This window comes from Mastigoproctus giganteus, chromosome 5 (assembly GCF_048544385.1).
Source record: "Mastigoproctus giganteus isolate SK-2022 chromosome 5, ASM4854438v1, whole genome shotgun sequence".
Taxonomy (NCBI): domain Eukaryota; kingdom Metazoa; phylum Arthropoda; class Arachnida; order Uropygi; family Thelyphonidae; genus Mastigoproctus; species Mastigoproctus giganteus.
In genome coordinates, this window is record NC_143579.1 from 227,263,129 (window position 1) to 227,283,719 (window position 20,591).

The 20,591-nt window shown below is 34.3% G+C and overlaps 1 protein-coding gene across 1 annotated transcript in view; it reads left to right on the plus strand.

Annotated features, from left to right (window-relative positions):
* Nucleotides 1-258: 258 nt before the first annotated feature.
* LOC150086187 (histone H2A deubiquitinase MYSM1-like) overlaps nucleotides 259-20,591 on the plus strand; it is a 61,151-nt gene continuing 40,818 nt past the window's right edge. Inside the window, exons 1-3 of the mRNA XM_090373770.1 lie at nucleotides 259-311; nucleotides 10,536-10,611; nucleotides 16,366-16,436. Coding sequence (XP_090229896.1) covers nucleotides 259-311; nucleotides 10,536-10,611; nucleotides 16,366-16,436 — 200 coding nt within the window. The remainder of the gene's footprint in view (nucleotides 312-10,535; nucleotides 10,612-16,365; nucleotides 16,437-20,591) is intronic.

Genomic DNA, 20,591 nt, shown 5'->3' on the forward strand with positions numbered 1-20,591 from the left:
ACTGCATAGGTTTTACTCCCCTAGATGGCGGTAAATGCTTTATCCGTTTATAGTGTTCTATTGGTTTTTAAATATGGGTGTTTTTCGTATGCTTTGTGTTGACATTTTCTGTGAAAAATTTATCGAAATGTTTGGTGTTTTTTGTTATCATAATTCAATACTCATTAAATATTATTATTCATGTTGATAAAAATTTATAAAAAAATAATTAGCATGTTGCGATATATTTAAAAATAGAGTAACACAAGAACTATAGAAATGGCTGACGATAATGACGAAGTCGACGTCGTAGGACAATCTGAGGGAGAGAGGTATTTTTATTTTTTTTTAATTAAAAGAATACTTGTCGCGCAGTGATAGCTTGTTCGATATGTAATTTTAGTTTGCGCAGGTTTTAAATTTGGGACGATGCTTATAAAATCTCGGTTATGGATCATTTTCTTTAACTCGTAAGACACGAGATTATTTTCAGGCCTTGAAGCCATATCCTTCCAATGATAGTGACTGGGAATTTTTTTTTTTTTTTTTCTTCCTTCATGAAATAAGCCCAAGGTTTTTAGTGTTTCGGCCCCTGTTTGTACTGCATAGATGTAGGGTGGGAATAGTGGCATTCGAATTTTAACGTGTTTTGAAAGCACTTCGGAATACCGATTATTTCGATCACACCCTCTGTATTGAATTGCACTTCATAAAATTGTAAAATCGTTACTTTGAATCAAACATAAAGGTTTGCACATAACATGCAGGTTGTTTGCATTATATACGTGCTCTACTGTATCATTGAATTGCTAATTGCATGAATGCCCTGCTTATGGTGTTTTGTTAGAAAGAGCATTGACCTGTTGCGGTGGTAGTTGTCCTGAGAGGCTTGTTGCGCTCTTCTATGCTAGGAAAAGCGATGTAAAACAAGCAATATGATTGGCATTTTGCATTCTTTCAGTGGGGTGTTTGTATAGCTCTGAATAACAAGTAGCTAGCTGTGTTAATCAAAATTTATTTAAAATTATGATTGCTTGGTATAGTAACACTAAGCGAAATTTACAAACAAAGCAAAGCATACATACGCATACAAACATCTTATGACGAAGGATTTTATAAGAATTTTTTTCAGAGGTTTATGAATGCATTGTTTAATCTTCAGCTTCACCAATAGCACAGTACGTTGTTACCTTTTTAAAAGTAAAATGAAATGATATACCTTTGGCATTCATGTATTTAGCCCATTATTGCCACTTGGTTCCCAATAAAAGTACCAGATGCACAAGGAAATTTGGGTGCAAATGAAGGGGAGGCAGGAAATGCACTGGAAAGAGATTGATTATAGTAAGAAATATAAAAAAGATGAACTAAATTTACACTTTAATCAAAATTTTTATTTTTATAGAAAACATATTTCACGTCCAGTAAATTGAAAGGTATATTAAAAATAAGCAGTTATTTCACTGATTGGATGCACAGTTTACATTCATCTGTCCACAGAAATTTAAATTTTGTTAAATAAAGTTTCGATTGAAAACTATTTTTCATTGAGAATAATAAAGATTAAAGAATATTGTTCTATCTAAATATGTTAAAAAACTGACTGTAAATAAAATCAAACTAATAAACAGCTTTTGATAAAATGTTTAATGAAGATGACAGAAAATTCCAGTCATTTACATGTCCTGTATTATTTCAGTTTGTTAACCAGATAGGAAGTGTAATACCAGACTGTTCGCGTCAAAACCAGACACTTCGTAACCCTAATTGTATATGCATGTACAATATGGTGTTGGGCCGACCGGGCTAGCCGAGTGGGTAAAGTACCTGCCCGGCAACCCAAAGGTCGCGGGTTCGATTCCCGCCTCGGGCTTGGATCAAAGTACTGCAAAAACCTTGGGAGGTGCAATATGGCCACAGAAGCCGATGCGCCAACAACTACCAAATCAAAAAAAAAAAAAAAAAAAACAATATGGTGCAGTTTTGTTTTGTGAAGTTAGTGTTGTTACTATAATGGGCGTTAATTTTTGCATTAAAATCAGAAAAACTGCGAGTGAAACATTTTAACTTAAAACAGCATACAAGGACTTTGAAAAGGCTCATGCACAAGTTTTTGACTGGCACTGCTGTTTCAGAAAAAGTGTGCAGCAGAACAGAGGTGATGTTGCCAGTATTTTTTGACTCTGTTGGTGTTGTCCACCATGAATATGCTCCAAAGTTCTGCATTGAAGTTTTGAGATGCATTTGTGATGTGGTTTGAAGAAATAGAGCACAAAATTTGAACCTCAGACTGGTTGATTCACCACAATAATGTGCCATTGCATTCATTGTTACCTGTATGGAGTTCTTTTAGCCAAACTCAGAATCACTCAAGTCCAGCAATCCCTGATTGACCCCATATGTCTCCACATGACATTTTTTTGTTTCCTAGACTGATAAAACCCTTAATGGATGTTGATTTGATGACATACAAATACAGTAGAGCATCGATAATCCAAATAAAGGTAATCAATGGACACTGCTCATCGTGGACTAATGTTATTAGTGGAGTCCCTCAGGGTTCAGTGTTGGTCCATTATTGTTTTCTGTATTTATAAATGGTATTGATGATGGTATATCAAACTTAATGTCCAAGTTTGCAGACGATACAAAGGTTGGCAGGGTTGTTAAGGACACTACTGACGCTATGCTGCTGCAACAGGATCTGGAAAGGTTGAGCAGATGGGCTGAGAGGTGGAAAATGAAGTTTAACATTGACAAATATAAAGTACTACATATGGGAAACAGCAACCCCAGAGCAACATCAACTCGGTGGTACTACAGTGGTAGAGAATGAAAAGGACCTGGGGGTAATTGTGTAGGCAGATATGAAGTTCTCTGAGCAGTGCAGATGGGCTGCAAGAGTAGCTCATGGTGTCTTGTGAATGATATACAGGAATTTTTCTAGCAGGGATAAGGAGGTGATTATTCCCTTGTATAAGGCAATGGTCAGGCCACACCTTGAGTACTGTATACAGGTCTGGAGGCCTCGTTTCAAGAAGGATGTAGAGCTGCTGGAACGAGTACAGAGAAGGGCAACAAGATTAATGAATTGAATAAAGGGTTACTCTTACGAAGAAAGGCTTAAGTTTTGCAAATTACAGTGTCTGGAGACTAGGCACCGGCGAGGGGATCTGATAGAGGTGTATAAAGCCTTGAATGGTTTGAGCATGCTCAATGCTGATGGGATTCTTTCTCTTGCTCAGAATAATCACCTGAGAGGGCATAAATTCAAATTGAGGAAAGACAGATGTAGGATAGACGTGCGGAAATTTGCCTTTAGCCAGCGGGTGGTTGGTTGGTGGAACAGACTTCCATCCCTTGTGGAAGTTGATAGCCTAAATAAGTTTAAGGCTCAGCTGGACAGGTATTTCGAACGAACGGAGGGGTGAAATGGAAGTGGTTTTTTTTTTTTGGTTTTTTTTTTGGCTGATGCTGCATGAGCTTGCTTTCTTGCATATATGCCTCTACTAATGCTAACTAATTGGGACCCGGAATAGTTTGGACTTCCGATTTGTTCGGATTTTCGAACTTATCAAAAATACTGTACTGGAGACTTAAATAAAAAGGTTTAGTAAGTTTAGAAATAAAAACACTATGTTGTACTTATGTATTTTTATTCATAGGTAACAAAATAAATGGAATTTTCAGCCATAATAACACATATGTATAGGCCTTTATCGAAAATAATTACTTATTTTTCTCTGTGCCATTTTTGAACTTTGTTTCTTTATTGCCAGACCTCTCACTCTTTTCAGCAAGAGTAGTTGAGTTGGACAGCATTCAGTTTGTTGATCGTTTGTCGATTCATCATTCGGTTTGTTGATCGTTTGTCGATTCACCATTCGGTTTGCTTGTTGATTTTCATGTATCATTTAATTTTGTTAATTGATAAGGTAATAAAAATGTAAATTGGTGCTTTATATCTTCATTTTTATGGCCTGTGGATAATATTTCTCTGATTTTCGCTTATTAGAATTGCCGTTTAATAGAATCAAAATTTAATTCACAAATGTGATCACAATAACTGGCGTTGTTGTGATTGTGTTTCGAATTATTGACATTCAGATTTTTGACGTTGTGCTGTATAAAGAATAATGTAACACTCAGCTTTTGGCAGTTTCAAAATCAGAGTTCCAGAAATGCTTCCAAGAGTGGGTAAATTGTTTTCCACACAATTTCAGAGGTTTAATTCACCCACCTCGTCAATATACTTATTGTCACCAAAGTTACCCTGTGTTGCACTATTAAGTACTGTAGTATTTCTTTAAAGAGACATGTGATGTTACTTATTAGTAATTCCCTCATGGGTAGCATCATTGGTATAATCACTGTCCTCCCCAAACTAGGTGAAAAAGGCTTGAGTTTGAATCTTGTCAATGATGCAAGGAATTTTATGGGTTATTTTTTATTTTTTTTTTTTTTTTGTCTGAGTTAGTCAGTCTCAGGTGAGGATAGCATGGTTTTATCTCCCAGAAACTCAGGGGTTTTCTGTCCAGAAAAATAGCAAATTGATCACAGCACACAATTTATAGACAAGATATATACGCCGCAACACGGTCTTACTTGTATTTAAAATTTATATGTTATTATTATCTCTTTATTGATTATCTTTTCTACATTTTACACCTTTGTTATTTTATATCTCGACATGGTGACCTAACTAATTAGGTCTCTGAAAGCTTAAATTTTTATATATTACCTAGTCTTGGCGCATTATAGCCTTAGTTGCTAATGCACCAATAAAATCCATCAGAAACTTAGACCAAACAATATGGTCTAAGTTTCTGATGCATCTAAATCCCAACAACAACAACTTATTTGTAATATAGTGCTATTCTTCGCATGGCTGTCAGTACTTACTGGCAACCTATCAGTAGAACATCTGACAACCAATGATGATTTAACTCACATAGTGAGAAATGCCAAACAGTATAAAATTGTCTCTTTCAAAATGTGAGCTAATTAATGCTCCAAGCCTGTCAATAAGTTTGTAGTACAGTATATCTATAATAGGATTTATGTCCATTTTTTTTATAGAACAAAAATAGATAAGGTCTAACGTAGGGTAGAACATTATATAGACATAGAACATTAATCAGCTCACATTTTGAAATTTGTTTTCACATCTTTTGCCATCTCTATTATCTTGTTAGTTAAATCATCGCTGGGTTGTCAGATACTGTGATGATTAGGTGCGTAGTCTTTCAATGATGAGGCGCTAATAAGCATTGAAATGGTCATCGGGGAGAATGGCACCATATTACTAAAAGTAACATACTTCTCCCTTTAGAGAAGTGTTACTTATTAGCAGTGCAACATGGGGCAACTAACTCATGGTAACCACACAGTTTGAGAGAACAGTATCTTCCATTTGTCCTTTCTTTTTTTTTTGCCTCTTTAATGAAAAGAAAGTAAACACGATAGGATGTAACCTTATTAGCTTAGATTTTCAAAATGTGAGCTAATTAATGCCCTAAGTATTTAGGGCAAATACTTAGGGTATTTAGGGCTCAAAATGTGAGCTAATTCCTTAGCTCACATTTTGAAATTTATGATGTATTTTTTTTTGGTTGATGCTTTGTAAGCTTGCTTTCTTGCATTATTTTCCACTACTAATACTGTACTATACTGCACAATAAATATTAGAAAGTGTTTTCTATATCAGTGCTTCTGAATAACTTCCCTAAACTGTTAAAAAAAAAAACCTTTGCATTTAGAAGTTGCATTTAGACTGAATTTATCATATTGGCTTGTCTCAGTTTTTCATTTCTAAGATATAAATGTAATTAACAAAAAAGTACTTATCCATTAATACATTATTTTATTTCAGTTTCCATAACTAAATTAAATATATAACTTACCAAAAGTTATCTATTTATATTACATGTTATTTTATTTTTAATGCAGTACTTGTGCTTTATTAAAAAAATGATGCAACAGATGGATCCTTTGATCCCTGCCTTGCATTAAAATATACTTTAAATAAATAAATGCACGTATATTTTAATATATATATATATATATTAAAATATACGTACATTGTTAAGCAATACTGAATAAATACTTATTATTTGTGACCTTGTAAATTTTCATGCCCTTACTTTACAAAAGTTCGATGCTAAATCAACGAAAAAATTATAAGAATATTGTAGTAACAATACTGATTTTACAAAACAGCCTCTACTGTACGAATTGTACATGTCTGTAATGCAGCAGGCAGCATCATATGGATATAGTTTGCTCAGCCACATAACTTGTTGCCACTTGCTTCAAGTATTTGTCACTCATTAGGAATGCATGGAGGCTGTGCTTAACCCTTAATGAGTATGTATATACATATATATGTTTTTGATGTGTGGGCTTTGAGGAGTACATACATGTGTGTAAATTTTTGATGTATGTACTCTGTGTAAATTTTTGATAAATACACCAAGAAAACTTAAACGAAAAAACTACGTTTGTAGCTTGAAGGGGCATCATTTTATCTGTATCTCATATTGTGCTCCTCCTTCACGAATTGCCATGTATTGCACTACCTCGAATAAGTAATGCTTCACCAAAAGAGAGGACTATTGTTACTTATTCTCGGTACTGTTTCAAGGCTTGTTGGCCCTTCATCAGTGGGCGGGCAGGCATCCTGGCATTGCAGACATGACAATCCAGTTGTGAAGATAATCACACAATGTGAGTGATACCAGAAGGTGTACATGATAATGTTAAAATGAAGATTGATGCAATAAAGCATCATATGTTTAAGAGTGTAAATATTCTATATAATATTGGTGTAAATACGCCATAGAAAAACTCTTAAACAAAAAAACTACGTTTATAGTTTGAAGGGGCATCATTTTATCTGTATCTCATATTGTGCTCCTCCTTCACAATATGAGATACAGAGCACAATATGATATACAGATAAAATGATGCCCCTTCAAACTACAAACATAGTTTTTTCGTTTAAGAGTTTTCTATGGTGTATTTACACCAATATTATATAGAATATTTACACACTTAAACATATGATGTTTTATTGCATCAATCTTCATTTTAACATTATCATGTACACCTTCTGGCATCACTCATATTGTGTGATTATCTTCACAACTGGATTGTCATGTCTGCAATGCCAGGATGCCTGCCCATCCACCGATGAAGGGCCAACAAACCTTGAAACGGTGCCGTGCCGTCTGGGTGGTGGTGCCCACCGAGAATAAGTAACAATAGTCTTCTCTTTTGGTGAAGCGTTACTTATTCGAGGTAGTGCAATACATGGCAACTCATTGTGAAGGAGGAGCACAATATGAGATACAGATAAAATGATGCCACTACAAACGTAGTTTTGTTTAAGAGTTTTCTATGGTGTATTTACACCAATATTATATAGAATATTTACACTCTTAAACATATGATGCTTTATTGCATCAATCTTCATTTTAACATTATCATGTACATTTTGTTATATTCATTCAGTTCTGGAGTACATATATATGTTTCAAGGCCATTTCAGATAATTTGCTCATTTATGCATAAATTGTCTAGAAATTCAAATAAGTGTTACCATATCTTAACTGTATTTCCAAGTAATTATAGATACAATTTATAATGGTGGTAAGATAATAGCTTTTAAAATCAGAATAGAAGCTTGTACCCATTAGTGTCAGTGTTCTGATTTAGGCATACAGAAGACAAAATTGAATAATTCATAAATGTGAACTATAAGTTGATGAAACTGAAATTGACTTATAGATTAGGATATATAAGATGTAGAGGATATTATCACATTAGAAAAAAGTAAAACAAGGTTATTTTTTAATAATATTTTCATGTCAGTTTTTTTTTATCATTATTATTATTCTAATTTGATATTTAACAATACAGGTAACCCTCATATAACACGGTAGTTTGGTTCCTACAAAATCTTGTGTATTGCTATACCATGTTATACGGAACTAAGAACCAGTACAAAAAAGGGGGATTACATTCCAAAAGCTAACAAAGTACACCATTTTTTTTCTAACTATTGGAAACTTAATTTTTATAGTAGTAATAACTTAATATTTTAACTTTATTTTTATAATAGTAGTAACTTAAATATTAATAACTGAACAAACATCTAACTTACAAACTGTGATACGTATATGTCAGATAATGTACGTTCATTTAATTTTCTTCCTCGCTGCTAAGCACAATCAAACAAGATGCTTGAATATAATCGTGTTATATATCTTCACCTTCTGAACTTTCTTGTGCAGCATCTATCTTTCGTGTACCTTCTGCTCTCTTTAAAAAATCAGTAATTGGGGTTTGTTTGCTTTTGCTTGATAGAGCTTTGTAAATTTCTTGATATGGATTCAAGAAATTCAAAAAGTAAGATTCTGCATTCAAAAAATAAGATTCTAATTGCTTGGCTAAGTTTATGCTTTTTAGCGTAAAATTTAGAACTTCAGAATTTTCATCTGTGCTATCATCCTCTGAATTGATTTGGTTTACCTCCAATGCCATTTCCACCAAATCCGCTTCACCAGCCTCTTTTCTACCAGTAATCCTTGAATGTCTTCAGTAGTCAAAACCTTCCCCTCCTATCGACTTAGCAAGTTCTACTATCGCACTGATTCCATTTTCTGCCGGTTCGACCATATTTCCTGAATGAACTGGCTCTGGCCATACATTTTTCCAACATGCATTTAATGTTGCTGGTTTTACTTACTTCTTTGAGGGATAAAGCTGCGATTCCGATACAGTTCACAATTGAGAAATGTTTCCATGCCTCCATCACTTCAGTAGATTTGGAATCAATTTTTTACAAAATCCATTGTAACGATTTTCTGATGGAATGAGTTTTAAAGGTAGATATAATGCTTTGATCTAATGGCTGCATTAAAGAAGTTGTATTAGGTGGTAGGAACATTAGTTCAACATTTGGATGACTTAAATCTTTTGGATGGCCTGGTGCATTATCCAGTAGTAATAAAACTTGGAAATATAGATTTTTTTCCGCTTTAAAACAGTAAAAATGATAAGCAATTAATAACAAAGAACATGGTGCACACAAGTTGCAACAAACAAGATATGCACAAGTGAGATATGGAGTAATGAGTTTCTGAAAATTTATTTATGTTTTTTATATGATTGAATATTTTATGCAAGGGGAAACACATTTCACCATAATAACATGCAACCCCACAGAATTTCAGCTATCGGTACTATAGCAAATGCAAGAAGATCGAGTTTACTACTCATTTATAATTAGATTGCACGAACAGAAAAGCCGAATAAAATGGAAAGTGCAAATTGTTTTTATTGTTTTATGGTAGTGACGTTCAGAAATGTGATTTAGAAAAATATCATGAAGACAATAATAACTAGTGAGTCAACAGCAGGGATTCACAAAAAGGAATGAAAATGTTGAAAATTACATTAGCATAAAAAATAGCAGGGTTTTTCCAGCACAAAAGCTCAAAAATACCGTGTTATGTGAAATTTCTCGCAATTCTCAAACTATGTTAGAGTGAAACCATAAGTATTGTGTTATGCGAGGATTGCCACAATTTATCAATCGTGTTAGAGCGAAACCGTGTTGTAGAAGTACTGTGTTATACGGGGGGGGGGGGGGTTGGCTGTAGTTTCATTCTAATGTTAGGCAATCAAGCCAAAATGTGAACAGATTAATATTTAATAAGTTTTGTGGGCAAAATGTTCATTTTTACAAAACTTTTCAAAAATTCCACAAATAAATGCACTCCACAGAGCCGCAATTCCCCAGCTTTTTTAGTCATGGAACACTTTTCATCGCACAATATATTTATGGAACACTTATGAAACAAGTTTAGCGGGAGCCAAAGAACTGTTTGCTGATATTTTATTACATACTACACACTGTGCATCAGGAGCATATTTATTTCCAATGCATGTAAAGCCAAAATTCAAATAACTGTCATCATACTTTCGTTTTGGTCTTTTATTAATTGGTTCCTGTTTTTTTACTTCGGATTTTTGGGGAACAAAAGGCCGCGATTGTTCATCCTCACTTTGAAGTGTGACAATTTTGTGTTCGTTTTCATTGATCACAGTCGCAATATTAGAAGTACTTGCTTCTCATTTTAAAGTTCCTTTTTTCAACCACAAATCCATGGTCATTTATTTTAATAATAATATTTCAAAATACTGATAATTATCAAAAAAAATTTATACAAGGAAGTGAGTTTATTATGACATTAAAAATACCTAAAATTAAAGCACTTAACCTTTATAAAGTTTAGAATCAATTTATTACTAATAGAATGTAAAAATAACACATTTTGCAGACGTTTTCTCTGCTTCTTCAGTGATTAAAGTTTGCTGGTACACTGTCACAAAAAAAAAACATCAAAACACCAAATTAACTTTTTGTGTATAAAATACACAAAGTTTGCCAGCTAGACTGTTGTTGTATTATGTTAATGCTGCTGTTGAATTATGATTGGATTCTGTTTTGATTTTCAGATTTATTTGGCACATATATTTTTTTTTCTTAGGAACTGGCATATCGATGGTTCTCAAGCCTCATCATATTTGAATGACCATGCTCTCCTTTTGTTTCAGGATGATATGGTGAGTCAGTTTATTATGCTTTAGCACATAAATTTATTTTTGATCTTTTAGCACCTAGTCATAGGTGCATTACAAAACATAAACAAAACATTATTTTAAGATTGTTACATAAAAAGCACATATATGATAAGTAATTACATATTAGCAAGAGACAAAGTTTTGATTCTAGTTTAAAAAAAAAAAAAAAAAACAGTTACTCTTGCAGATTTTAGGTAACCTAATCTCTTCTTTTACAAACAAACAGGTTTGTAGGTAGTAATATTTGTTGGTAATAAAAGATATACATTTTCAGCATCAGAGTTCACACACACACACACACACACACACACACACACACACACACACACACACACACACACACACACACACACACACACACACACACACACACACACATTAATTGTAAAAGAGAGAAGGATATAATATACCAGTTATAATTATTTATATATCTAATGTATTATCTCTGAACTTGAATATAACAAAACTGTGATGCTGCATCTCTTGTACTCATTGCCACAGGTTCATCTCAGTGTGTATTTCTGTGACACATAGTGTTCTTGCAGTTACACCCACTTGTTTTAGTTTTGGTGAATATACCACTTTTACAAGATTTGATCAGTGAGTTTGGTGAATGTTGCAAAAATTCAGTTTTATTCATTAATAAAAGTGTAGATTGTTAGTACTCTTCCATATATTCTCCTCCTGAAATCATACACTTATACTGTCATGCCTGCCACCGATCAAAACATTTATGGAGCTCTTTTGTGAATGCTTTTATCAAGTCCTTCATGTTTGGTTAGATTTCTTGAATTTATTCAAATTGTTTTAATTTGGGGAGCAGCTAAAAGCCATGTGATGCCAAATCAGGTCACTAATGTGAATGTGGCAAAACAGAAATGTTTTTGTTAGTCAAGAATTGCCAGACAATGAGTGTTTGAACATTGTTGAAATTTAATTATTATTTAATTATTTTCAGTACATGTGAGAAATGTGAAAAACAAGTGCTCACTCAAAGTAACTTTCCACTAGTCTGCCACGTAACAAGTTAGTTTGGTGTGCTCAAAGAATACTCACAAGATGTCATCACATTCTCTTTTGCTACTAGTATGCATTCAAGAATTATAAGATTATTCACCACTTTTTGATGAAACTTTGCATGTATTCTTCTACATCCAGTACATATCAATACAGAAAAAATGTTGGTTCAGCTGTGTGTGTGTGTGCACACTCATTGTTGTCTTTAAGCATAGGTACTTTAAGAGGCTCCTGCTTAGCATTAGTAGAGGCATATGATGCAAGAAAGCAAGTTTATATAGCATCAGCCAAATAAAAACCCTTCGCATTTCACTCGTCCATTCACTCCAAATGTTTGTCTAGTTCTGCCTTGAACTTATTTAAGTTGTTGAGCTCCACTACAACAGATGGAAGTTTGTTCCAACTATCAACCACCCGCTGGCTAAAGGCAAATTTCCACACATCTATTCTACAATAGAAGTGGACATGGAAGAGTCCAAATGGATTAACAACTAATGAAATCGACTTCATCCTCACTAACAGAAGATATATTGTGAATGATGTTACCGTCCTGAATAAGGTAAATGTTGGAAGTGATCACAGAATGGTAAGATGTACACTTGATATAGATGTAGGAAAGGAAAGGAAAAAACTGACTTGAGTAAATAATACAAAGGTCTTTGAAATAACAGAGGAGGAGAAAAAGCAGTATGTACTGGAACTTAAGAACAAGTTTGAGCTTCTGCAGACTGCTCAGGACCAAAATATCGACGAGGAATATTACAACTTTCTGAAAGTGATAAAGCCCAAGAAACCTATAGGGAAACAGAAATCCAAAGAAGAAAAAATTAGTCAAGAAACACTTGTCATGATGAACCAAAGACGACAAATGAAGAGCGAGAAAAACACTGACAGGGAGAAAATTGAGTATACTGAGTTATGCAAAGCCATTAGAAAGAGATTCAGAGAGGACATAAGAAGATTTAACACAAGAAAAGTAGAACAAGCATTAAGGGAAAACAAAGGATTTAAATCAGCAGCCATGAGCAGTAATACAGAAAGACAAATGATACTGAAACTGAAGAATAGCGATGGTGTACTTATAAACAGCAGAGAAGGCATAATTCAAATAGCAGAAGACTACTATAGAGAATTATACAAGGAGCGAGGAAATGATACCAGCAGTGGGGAAGATGGATTGCAAAGTAGCAACATATACGACATACCCGATATTCTTCCTGATGAGGTAGAACATGCATTGAAGAAAATGAAGAATCGGAAAGCCCCGGGGGAAGATGAAGTTACTGTAGAGTTGTTAAAATTGGGAGGTAGAGACATAACACAAAAACTGGCAAGGCTCTTCACAAAGTGCATTAGAAAAGGTGTGATGCTTAAGCAGTGGAATAATGCAATCATAGTTTTGCTGCATAAGAAAGGAGATAAATCAGAAATTGGAAATTATAGACCAATTAGCTTGTTATCCCATATCTACAAGTTGTTCACAAGGGTCATTACTAACCGATTAGAAAGAATACTTGATGAGAATCAACCGAAAGAGCAAGCTGGCTTTAGGACAGGATTCTCAACTATGGATCACCTTCACGTAATATCACAGCTAATGGAGAAAGCAAATGAATATAAAACACCATTATGCCTGGCATTTGTGGATTATGAAAAGGCATTTGACTCCATACAGCATAAGGCAATGTTTCGGGCACTGGAAAGACAAGGCATAGATACTCCATATATTATGATTTTGAAGAAAATATATGAGAGTGCTACATCCTTTATTAGACTAGACAAAGACAGTAGCAAATTTAAAATCGAGAAAGGAGTTCGACAAGGAGACACAATATCTCCGAAGCTGTTTACTGCTGCCCTTGAGGAAGCTTTCAGAAGATTAGACTGGTCGCAGAAAGGAGTCAATGTGAAAGGAGAGTACCTAAACCATTTACGATTTGCAGATGACATTGTGGTCATAAGCCACGATCCCAAAGAATTAGAGGAAAATCTTAATCAGTTATGCACAGTTAGTAAGGATTTTGGACTAAAGATGAATATGGCTAAAACAAAAGTAATGATGAACAAGTATGTCACAGAAAGGGAAATAATGATTGAAGGAGCAGTAATTGAAAAGGTGGAGTCATACTTATCTGGGACAAGTTATTAGCTGTAATAATGATAAATGGCTGGAAGTCAAGAGAAGAATAAATTTTGGATGGATAGCATTCAGGAAATATAATCACATACTGGAGCAATATCCCAGTTTGTCTGAAACGTAAAATAATGAATCAATGTATACTCCCCACCATGACATGGAAGTGAAACTTGGGCACTCACCAAAAGAATGGAAGAGAAGCTAAGAACTACACAGCGAAGAATGGAACGAATTATATTGGGAATCAGACTGTTAGATAAGAAGAGAAACACATGGATTAGGCAGCAAACTCAAGTAAAGGACATTCTTATCAAAACTAAAGAACTAAAATGGTCTTGGGCAGGACACATAGCTCGAAGACATGATGACAGATGGACTAAGAAAATAATGGAATGGTACCCAAGAGGAGCTAGAAGAAAACCTGGAAGACAAAGGCGGAGATGGATAGATGAAATTCATGAGTTTTTGAGTAGTAAATCGATGGCCAGTGCTCAAAACAGAAGGAACTGGAAAGTTGCTGGAGAGGCCTTCATCCTGCAGTGGATTGAAAATGGCTGATGATGATGATGATTGTACAATTGTCTTTCCTCAATTTGAATTTATGGCTTATACCTTTATGCTTCGACCAGAAAACTTAATTTTAAATCAGTTTTAAATGATTAGGCAATATAGAAATCATATTTTGGTATAATCCATTTAACAGTCTGCAAACAATGTTGTCTTTCCAGTAAAATGAGAATTTTTCATTGGGCATAAAATTTGGAATGAGGTAGACTATGTCAAAGAAGTCAATGACCTTTGAAGAGAGGAAATCCCAATACTCTCCTTAATACATATGATCAGCAGCAGAATGCACTATTTCTCAAAAATATCTCAACTGTTACCATAAAAAAAAAAAATCATTCATTTTTTGTAAGCAAATTAAAATAATTAATTCACTTCCCAAATTGCTTAAAACTTTCATACAGATGAATGTTGATTCTTAAAACTGAAGCTGATTAAAAATATTTAAAAGATCAGAATGAGTAAAGATTGTTTAAATAATGGATATTGAATATGGATAATTATTTAGTAAAATTAATTTTTACTTTGGATCTTTTACTATCAACCTCAGAGGCCATTAACACCAATAGTTTCTGTATGTTTAGACCTCATGCTCACCATGAATTGCATTATTCTTGTAAGTAAACAATCAATCCATTATTACAAACAGTGAATACTTTGCTATCAGAAACATTTTTTTGGATTGACAGTAGAAATGGAATAGACAAACAAAAACTATCACAAATTAATATGGAAGCATGATGGATGGGCAAACAGAAAATATTATATAAGGTGCTCTTATACCTTTGTCTACTGTTGAACAGCTTTTGTTTGAGAGAGAGAGAGAGAGAGAGAGATAGAGAGAGAGAGAGAGAGAGAGAGAGAGAGAGAGTGTGGGGTTTTGAAAGATATATAGTAGGATCCCAAATAATAATAAGCCCTGAATACCCAAAATTATAAAGATAGCTTAGCTAGTGTTATGTGCAATAAGTGTAAATCGATATCACTTTTGTGATGGACAAACAGCATGTAGATGAGTCTCTCCCCCCCCCCCCATGACAATATAGTGAGTTTGCCACATCACTTATTTGGAGAGGTCTTGATTCAAATCCCTTCAGGAACTGGAGGAACCATAAAGCCTGTTTAGTCATGGCTATAGTTAGGTGATCCCAGGTTTAAGGGGTGGAGTTTTCTTGTAAGTTATTCCAGGTTTATTACTCTTTACAACTTGCAAATTGTCCCATGAGCATAGTACATACATAATAAACAATAAAAAATATTAGTAGTTGATGCACCAAGAAAATTCCACAAACAACAAACATATGGGTAATTAGAGGAACTAATTTGGTGATTATCTCAGAAGCCAGCTGCGCATATCAATGTTGAAATGGAGCAGGTTTTTCTTGTGGCATATTTTGTATGTAGGTTTTTCTTGTAGCCAGGTATGAAGGTTATGCAAGTTCAGGACTCCATCTCCTTTGAAATATCCATCATATGTGAACCCTAGTTCTGTTAACAGGTAAAGAAACCCAAGGCTATGGGAAGAATAACAAAACAGTTATTGTGCAAAGGTTCACCATGGCAGATTATCAGTTGGCAGCCTTGTCTGCAACCTTTTCATACAATAGAGATATAGACAATTCTCATAGCAGGTCCATCAGAACCAGAGTGGTACACACTAATTTGGAAAACTGTCTGGCATGCACTGATAGTTTAATTAGTATATGTAGTTCAGAATCTTTTTTGCATCTATTAAATGGCAAACTGTGATTAGAATAAACTTATCCTCTTGTTAATTTGTCAATATTTCACACTATGAAATGTGCATGAGTTTGATTGTAATAGCTCAGTACATATTGCTACATTGCTTTTTCTGCATTGTATGGCACAATGATTTTCTGACTTGTACAGCACAAGTAGTATGCGTACTACTGTATGTTTAATAATATATGCGCACACACACACGCACACACACACACACAAAAATTTGTTTTGTTGGATTTATAACTGAAGAAAATTTATGTTCTTATTTTTTTTAGGATCAACGCACAGATAAAAGTATGGATGAAGGAAGTAGAGTGTTAATTCAGAAGTTACTGGATGAAGACAGGTTGGTAGTTTGTTATCTTTAAATGTATAGTATCTTTGAAATTTTATATTTGGTATTAAAAGTAAAAATCTCTGCATAAAAAACAGTGTATATACAAATGTAAGAGATTGAAAATGTTGCTAATGCAGATCTGATATTGGAATTAAGTGATACTTCATTTAATGTATTCTTGGGCTGATTTTTTTATTTATTGGAAATTTAGATTGATATTAAATTTACTATAAAAGTGCCATACATTATGGAACAGCTTTGTATCCCTTCTTGATTGGCTAATACGAGAAAAAAAGTATTGCGACATGAACTATTCAAGCATGTTAGTTTTAAACTAAATTTTATTGGTTTACATTTGAAGGAACACAAAGCTGTTCTGCAATATCAGTAAATATAATATCAGTCTGAATTTCATTCAGGCCAAGAATGTACACTGCTGCTTAATTCCATCAGCACTTTGTGTAAAAATATTCATATTCTAGATCTATAATTACACTACTCTGCATTTTAAAAAAAATTCACTGATATTTTCTCAGAAAAGGGTGTTTCTGAATCATATTCTAATGCTGATTTCAAAAATGACTTCCATTAGTTTCTATCATGTCAGGTTTCTTCAAAAATCACAAAAGAAAATTTCATTTTTCACAAATTTTTTAATTTTGGCAGAATATGTGCACTGAAATTATAACAAAATGCTACTTTTACCAGACTTTTATATTTAAATACTTGCTATAAACACTATTAAAATATTTATGTCGTAAAAAGTACTAAACACTTACTTTTCATTTTAAAAACTGATCTACAATGGGTAAAATTTTTGTTTGTTTGATTTTTCTGCAAATCCTTCTACTTTACTGTCTCCCTTCAGCATCTAGTAATAGTCAGCCATCATGTTGACATTCTACCACCCCTGGTACCTTATCTCCATGTCTTTAATGTCCTGGTGAAATCTCTTGCTCTGTTCTTCACTACTGGGAGTAGTCGATGTGGGAGGGTAAAAAATGTTCGGGCGCCTCCGTAGCCAGGTGGGAAGGAGCAGCAGTGCGCAGCACACACTTCTTGATTAGACCCAGGTTCGAGCCCATCACCACCAAATACGGAGGATGCAGAAAGGTCAGGGAATGACCACCACATATCCTGGAGCAATATGGCCTTAATTGCTAATGCTCCTAAAAACCGAATAGCAAACAAACAAACAACAAAAAATGTTACTTGACACTCATGTTGCAGCCTTCTTGAAATTTGCCAAAATATTTTCAACTATATTCTTGTAGTCTGGATCCTTGTTGTTCCATACAAAGTTCTCAACAATAGAACTGAAGCTAATCCATACCCACTTTTCTCTTTTATTCATTTTATTTTGTCCCTCAAAATCTCTGAATATCATTCATTCAGTTTGCAAATTTGAGGTCCAACAAAAATACCTTGTTTTAGCTTCTCTTGGGTAATCAATAGGAATTTAGTAAACAGATAGTTGAAGCAGGAATCTTCCCGAGCTTTCACAAACTGTTTCATCAAACCCAGTTTGATGTGCAAGATGTCCCTCAAAATCTCTGAATATCATTCATTCAGTTTGCAAATTTGAGGTCCAACAAAAATACCTTGTTTTAGCTTCTCTTGGGTAATCAATAGGAATTTAGTAAACAGATAGTTGAAGCAGGAATCTTCCCGAGCTTTCACAAACTGTTTCATCAAACCCAGTTTGATGTGCAAGGGTGGAAGGAAGACAGTTTTGGGATTTATCAGTAGTTTGTGAACTATGTTCTCTGATCCAGGCAACAAACTGCCCCTTTTTGGCCAGACTTTGATATCCCAGTGCTTACTCCTTGCCCAACTCACACAAAACTGTCCATGTCCCGCTCACACCAAAAACAAGGCATTTTTGTGTAGCTAGATTGCTGTCCAAGTAACATGCTTATCACTTGAAAGTCAGCACAGCCATGTTCTTTATACTTAATATTTGTCAACAACTTCAAGTTCTCATATGTTTTTTCCAAATGCACAGAGTGAACTACTGGAATTGACTCATATTTATTTCCATTGTGGAGCAACACACCTTTGAGACTTCTCTTTGATGAGTCAGTAAAAAGTCTCCACTGTGTAGGATTATAAACTAATTTCTAAATAGTTCATTAAGTCATTTATATTACTGCAAAAAACCACAGAATTGTCCTCAGAAATGTAGGGGACTAGTTCTTGTTCTGTATCTGTACTGTGAGAAAAACATCCCATGTGCTAGAAGGTTTTTTGACTTAAGCCTAGAACTAAGAAGTTCTGCAGATTCCTTTGATAAATTTAAATCTCTTACCAGATCATGGAGTTCATGCTATGAAAATAGTTGAGGGCTGTATTCAATGTCGCCAGGTGTGTAGACTTTAATTCCATTTTCAGAAGTTACACTTTCAGCACTCTGCTGCATTCTCCAATATAAGTGGAGGGCATGAAATTGGCACATTATCTCCACATGGGACTGGTCTAGTAGCAGATGAAATATTAGGAAGCACAATTCCCTTCTTACTCTTTGCATTGTATCCCTCTACATTAACTAAGCAAAAGTAACAATCATCACGGTGGTTTGTAGGCTCTCACCAAATCATGGGATTGCAAATGGCATAGCCTTCTTTTTACCATTTTTCCACGATGTCAGTGCTTCAACACATGTTTGGCAAACTTTATGTGGAGACCATTGTTTATCTTGGTCACCAAGTTTCACTTCAAAATAAGCACAATATACATCTTTTACAAATTCTGTAACATCTTGTCTTTGCTTGCGGACTACATAACTTCCACAAAAAATAAGTTTGGATTGTTGAAACAGCTGCATGAAGACATTTTACTTACTTTTCAGCAAAAAAAAATCTGTTTAAGTGATTGTGAAAAAATGGTATGTGATAGGGAAAAAAATAACATTTCTGAAATTGGCATTAAAAACTCTGTTAAAAACTGCTATTGGTTTACAAACATCAAAAACCATGCAGAGTAGTGTTATTCTTTATATAACACTGAATGGCACCCAAAATTTGGTGATTAAAGCACTTTTGACTTAGTTTATATTGACCTTCATTAGCTTACCCAAGTGTTTCGTAACAGTGTGTCATGAAACTTAGTGTTTTGCACTCTAGTGTGCCACAAATATTTCTGAATTTTTTGTCAAATAATTGAATCCATCTTTATTATAAAAGAGACACAAATGCTGCTATAAAATTTAACTGGAAAATAATCTTAATTACAGTATAATGTAATGTTTCCACTGGATTTTCTTATCAGCCTGGAGCATCAAAATAACTACAGTTGTTCCCTACTGCTATACGGTTCAGTCAGCATTGGTTCAGTGTAGTGCTCTCTAACTTTTGATAATTTTTTCACTAGAGTTGCACTCTGCTTCTCCAAAATAGCACTGTTCATTCTTAGTGCTTTTGGAGTTTGAGAGGTCCCTTACATTCCCATGAAAAGAAACTGTGCTGTACTTCACCCAAATTATCTGCAATTTGTGATACCTTCCAAGAAAAAGTTTTGTTTCACTTCTCTTAGAATTTCAACATACAAATGATAATTAGCAATTAAACAGCTCAATTTCAGTACAAAGTCAAAATGTTGCTTTGCTAACTATTTAGAAATAGTTATAAATTAAATTTGTGGCATGGACAGCTGTTTGGAAACAATATGTTGTAGTGCTCAAAGTCATTTTTTGTCAACAAAGAGCCCTTTACATCACTGTGTTAATATTATTTACAGCCATGCTGGGTGTGTAAACTCTCCCAATAGTTTTAGTCATTTGCCATTATGCCTGTGGTTGCTGCTGCAGCATGCCAAGTGACTAGTCTTCCTTTTCTGCTACCAGAAGCTACGGATGCATATATATATATATATATATATATCATTAAAAAAATATAGCAAGAGGAGGGTGCTGAGATAGAGATGAATACAGAGTTGGCCAGTCTAATAGATCAGAAAATGGTGTCATGGGACAGTTACAGAGCAGTGAAAATTACTGAGGCCTATGACAGTTACAAGTTATCTATAATAGTGACACAGAAAGGGTGAGGTTGGCAAAGGCTGAGTATGAAAAACTGCTGTCTATGAACAGGGAAAAGAGTTTTTCTTATATAAAAATACAAAGAAGAAAACAAATCAGATCAAAGCCTTGTGTAATTGGTGTGGCAA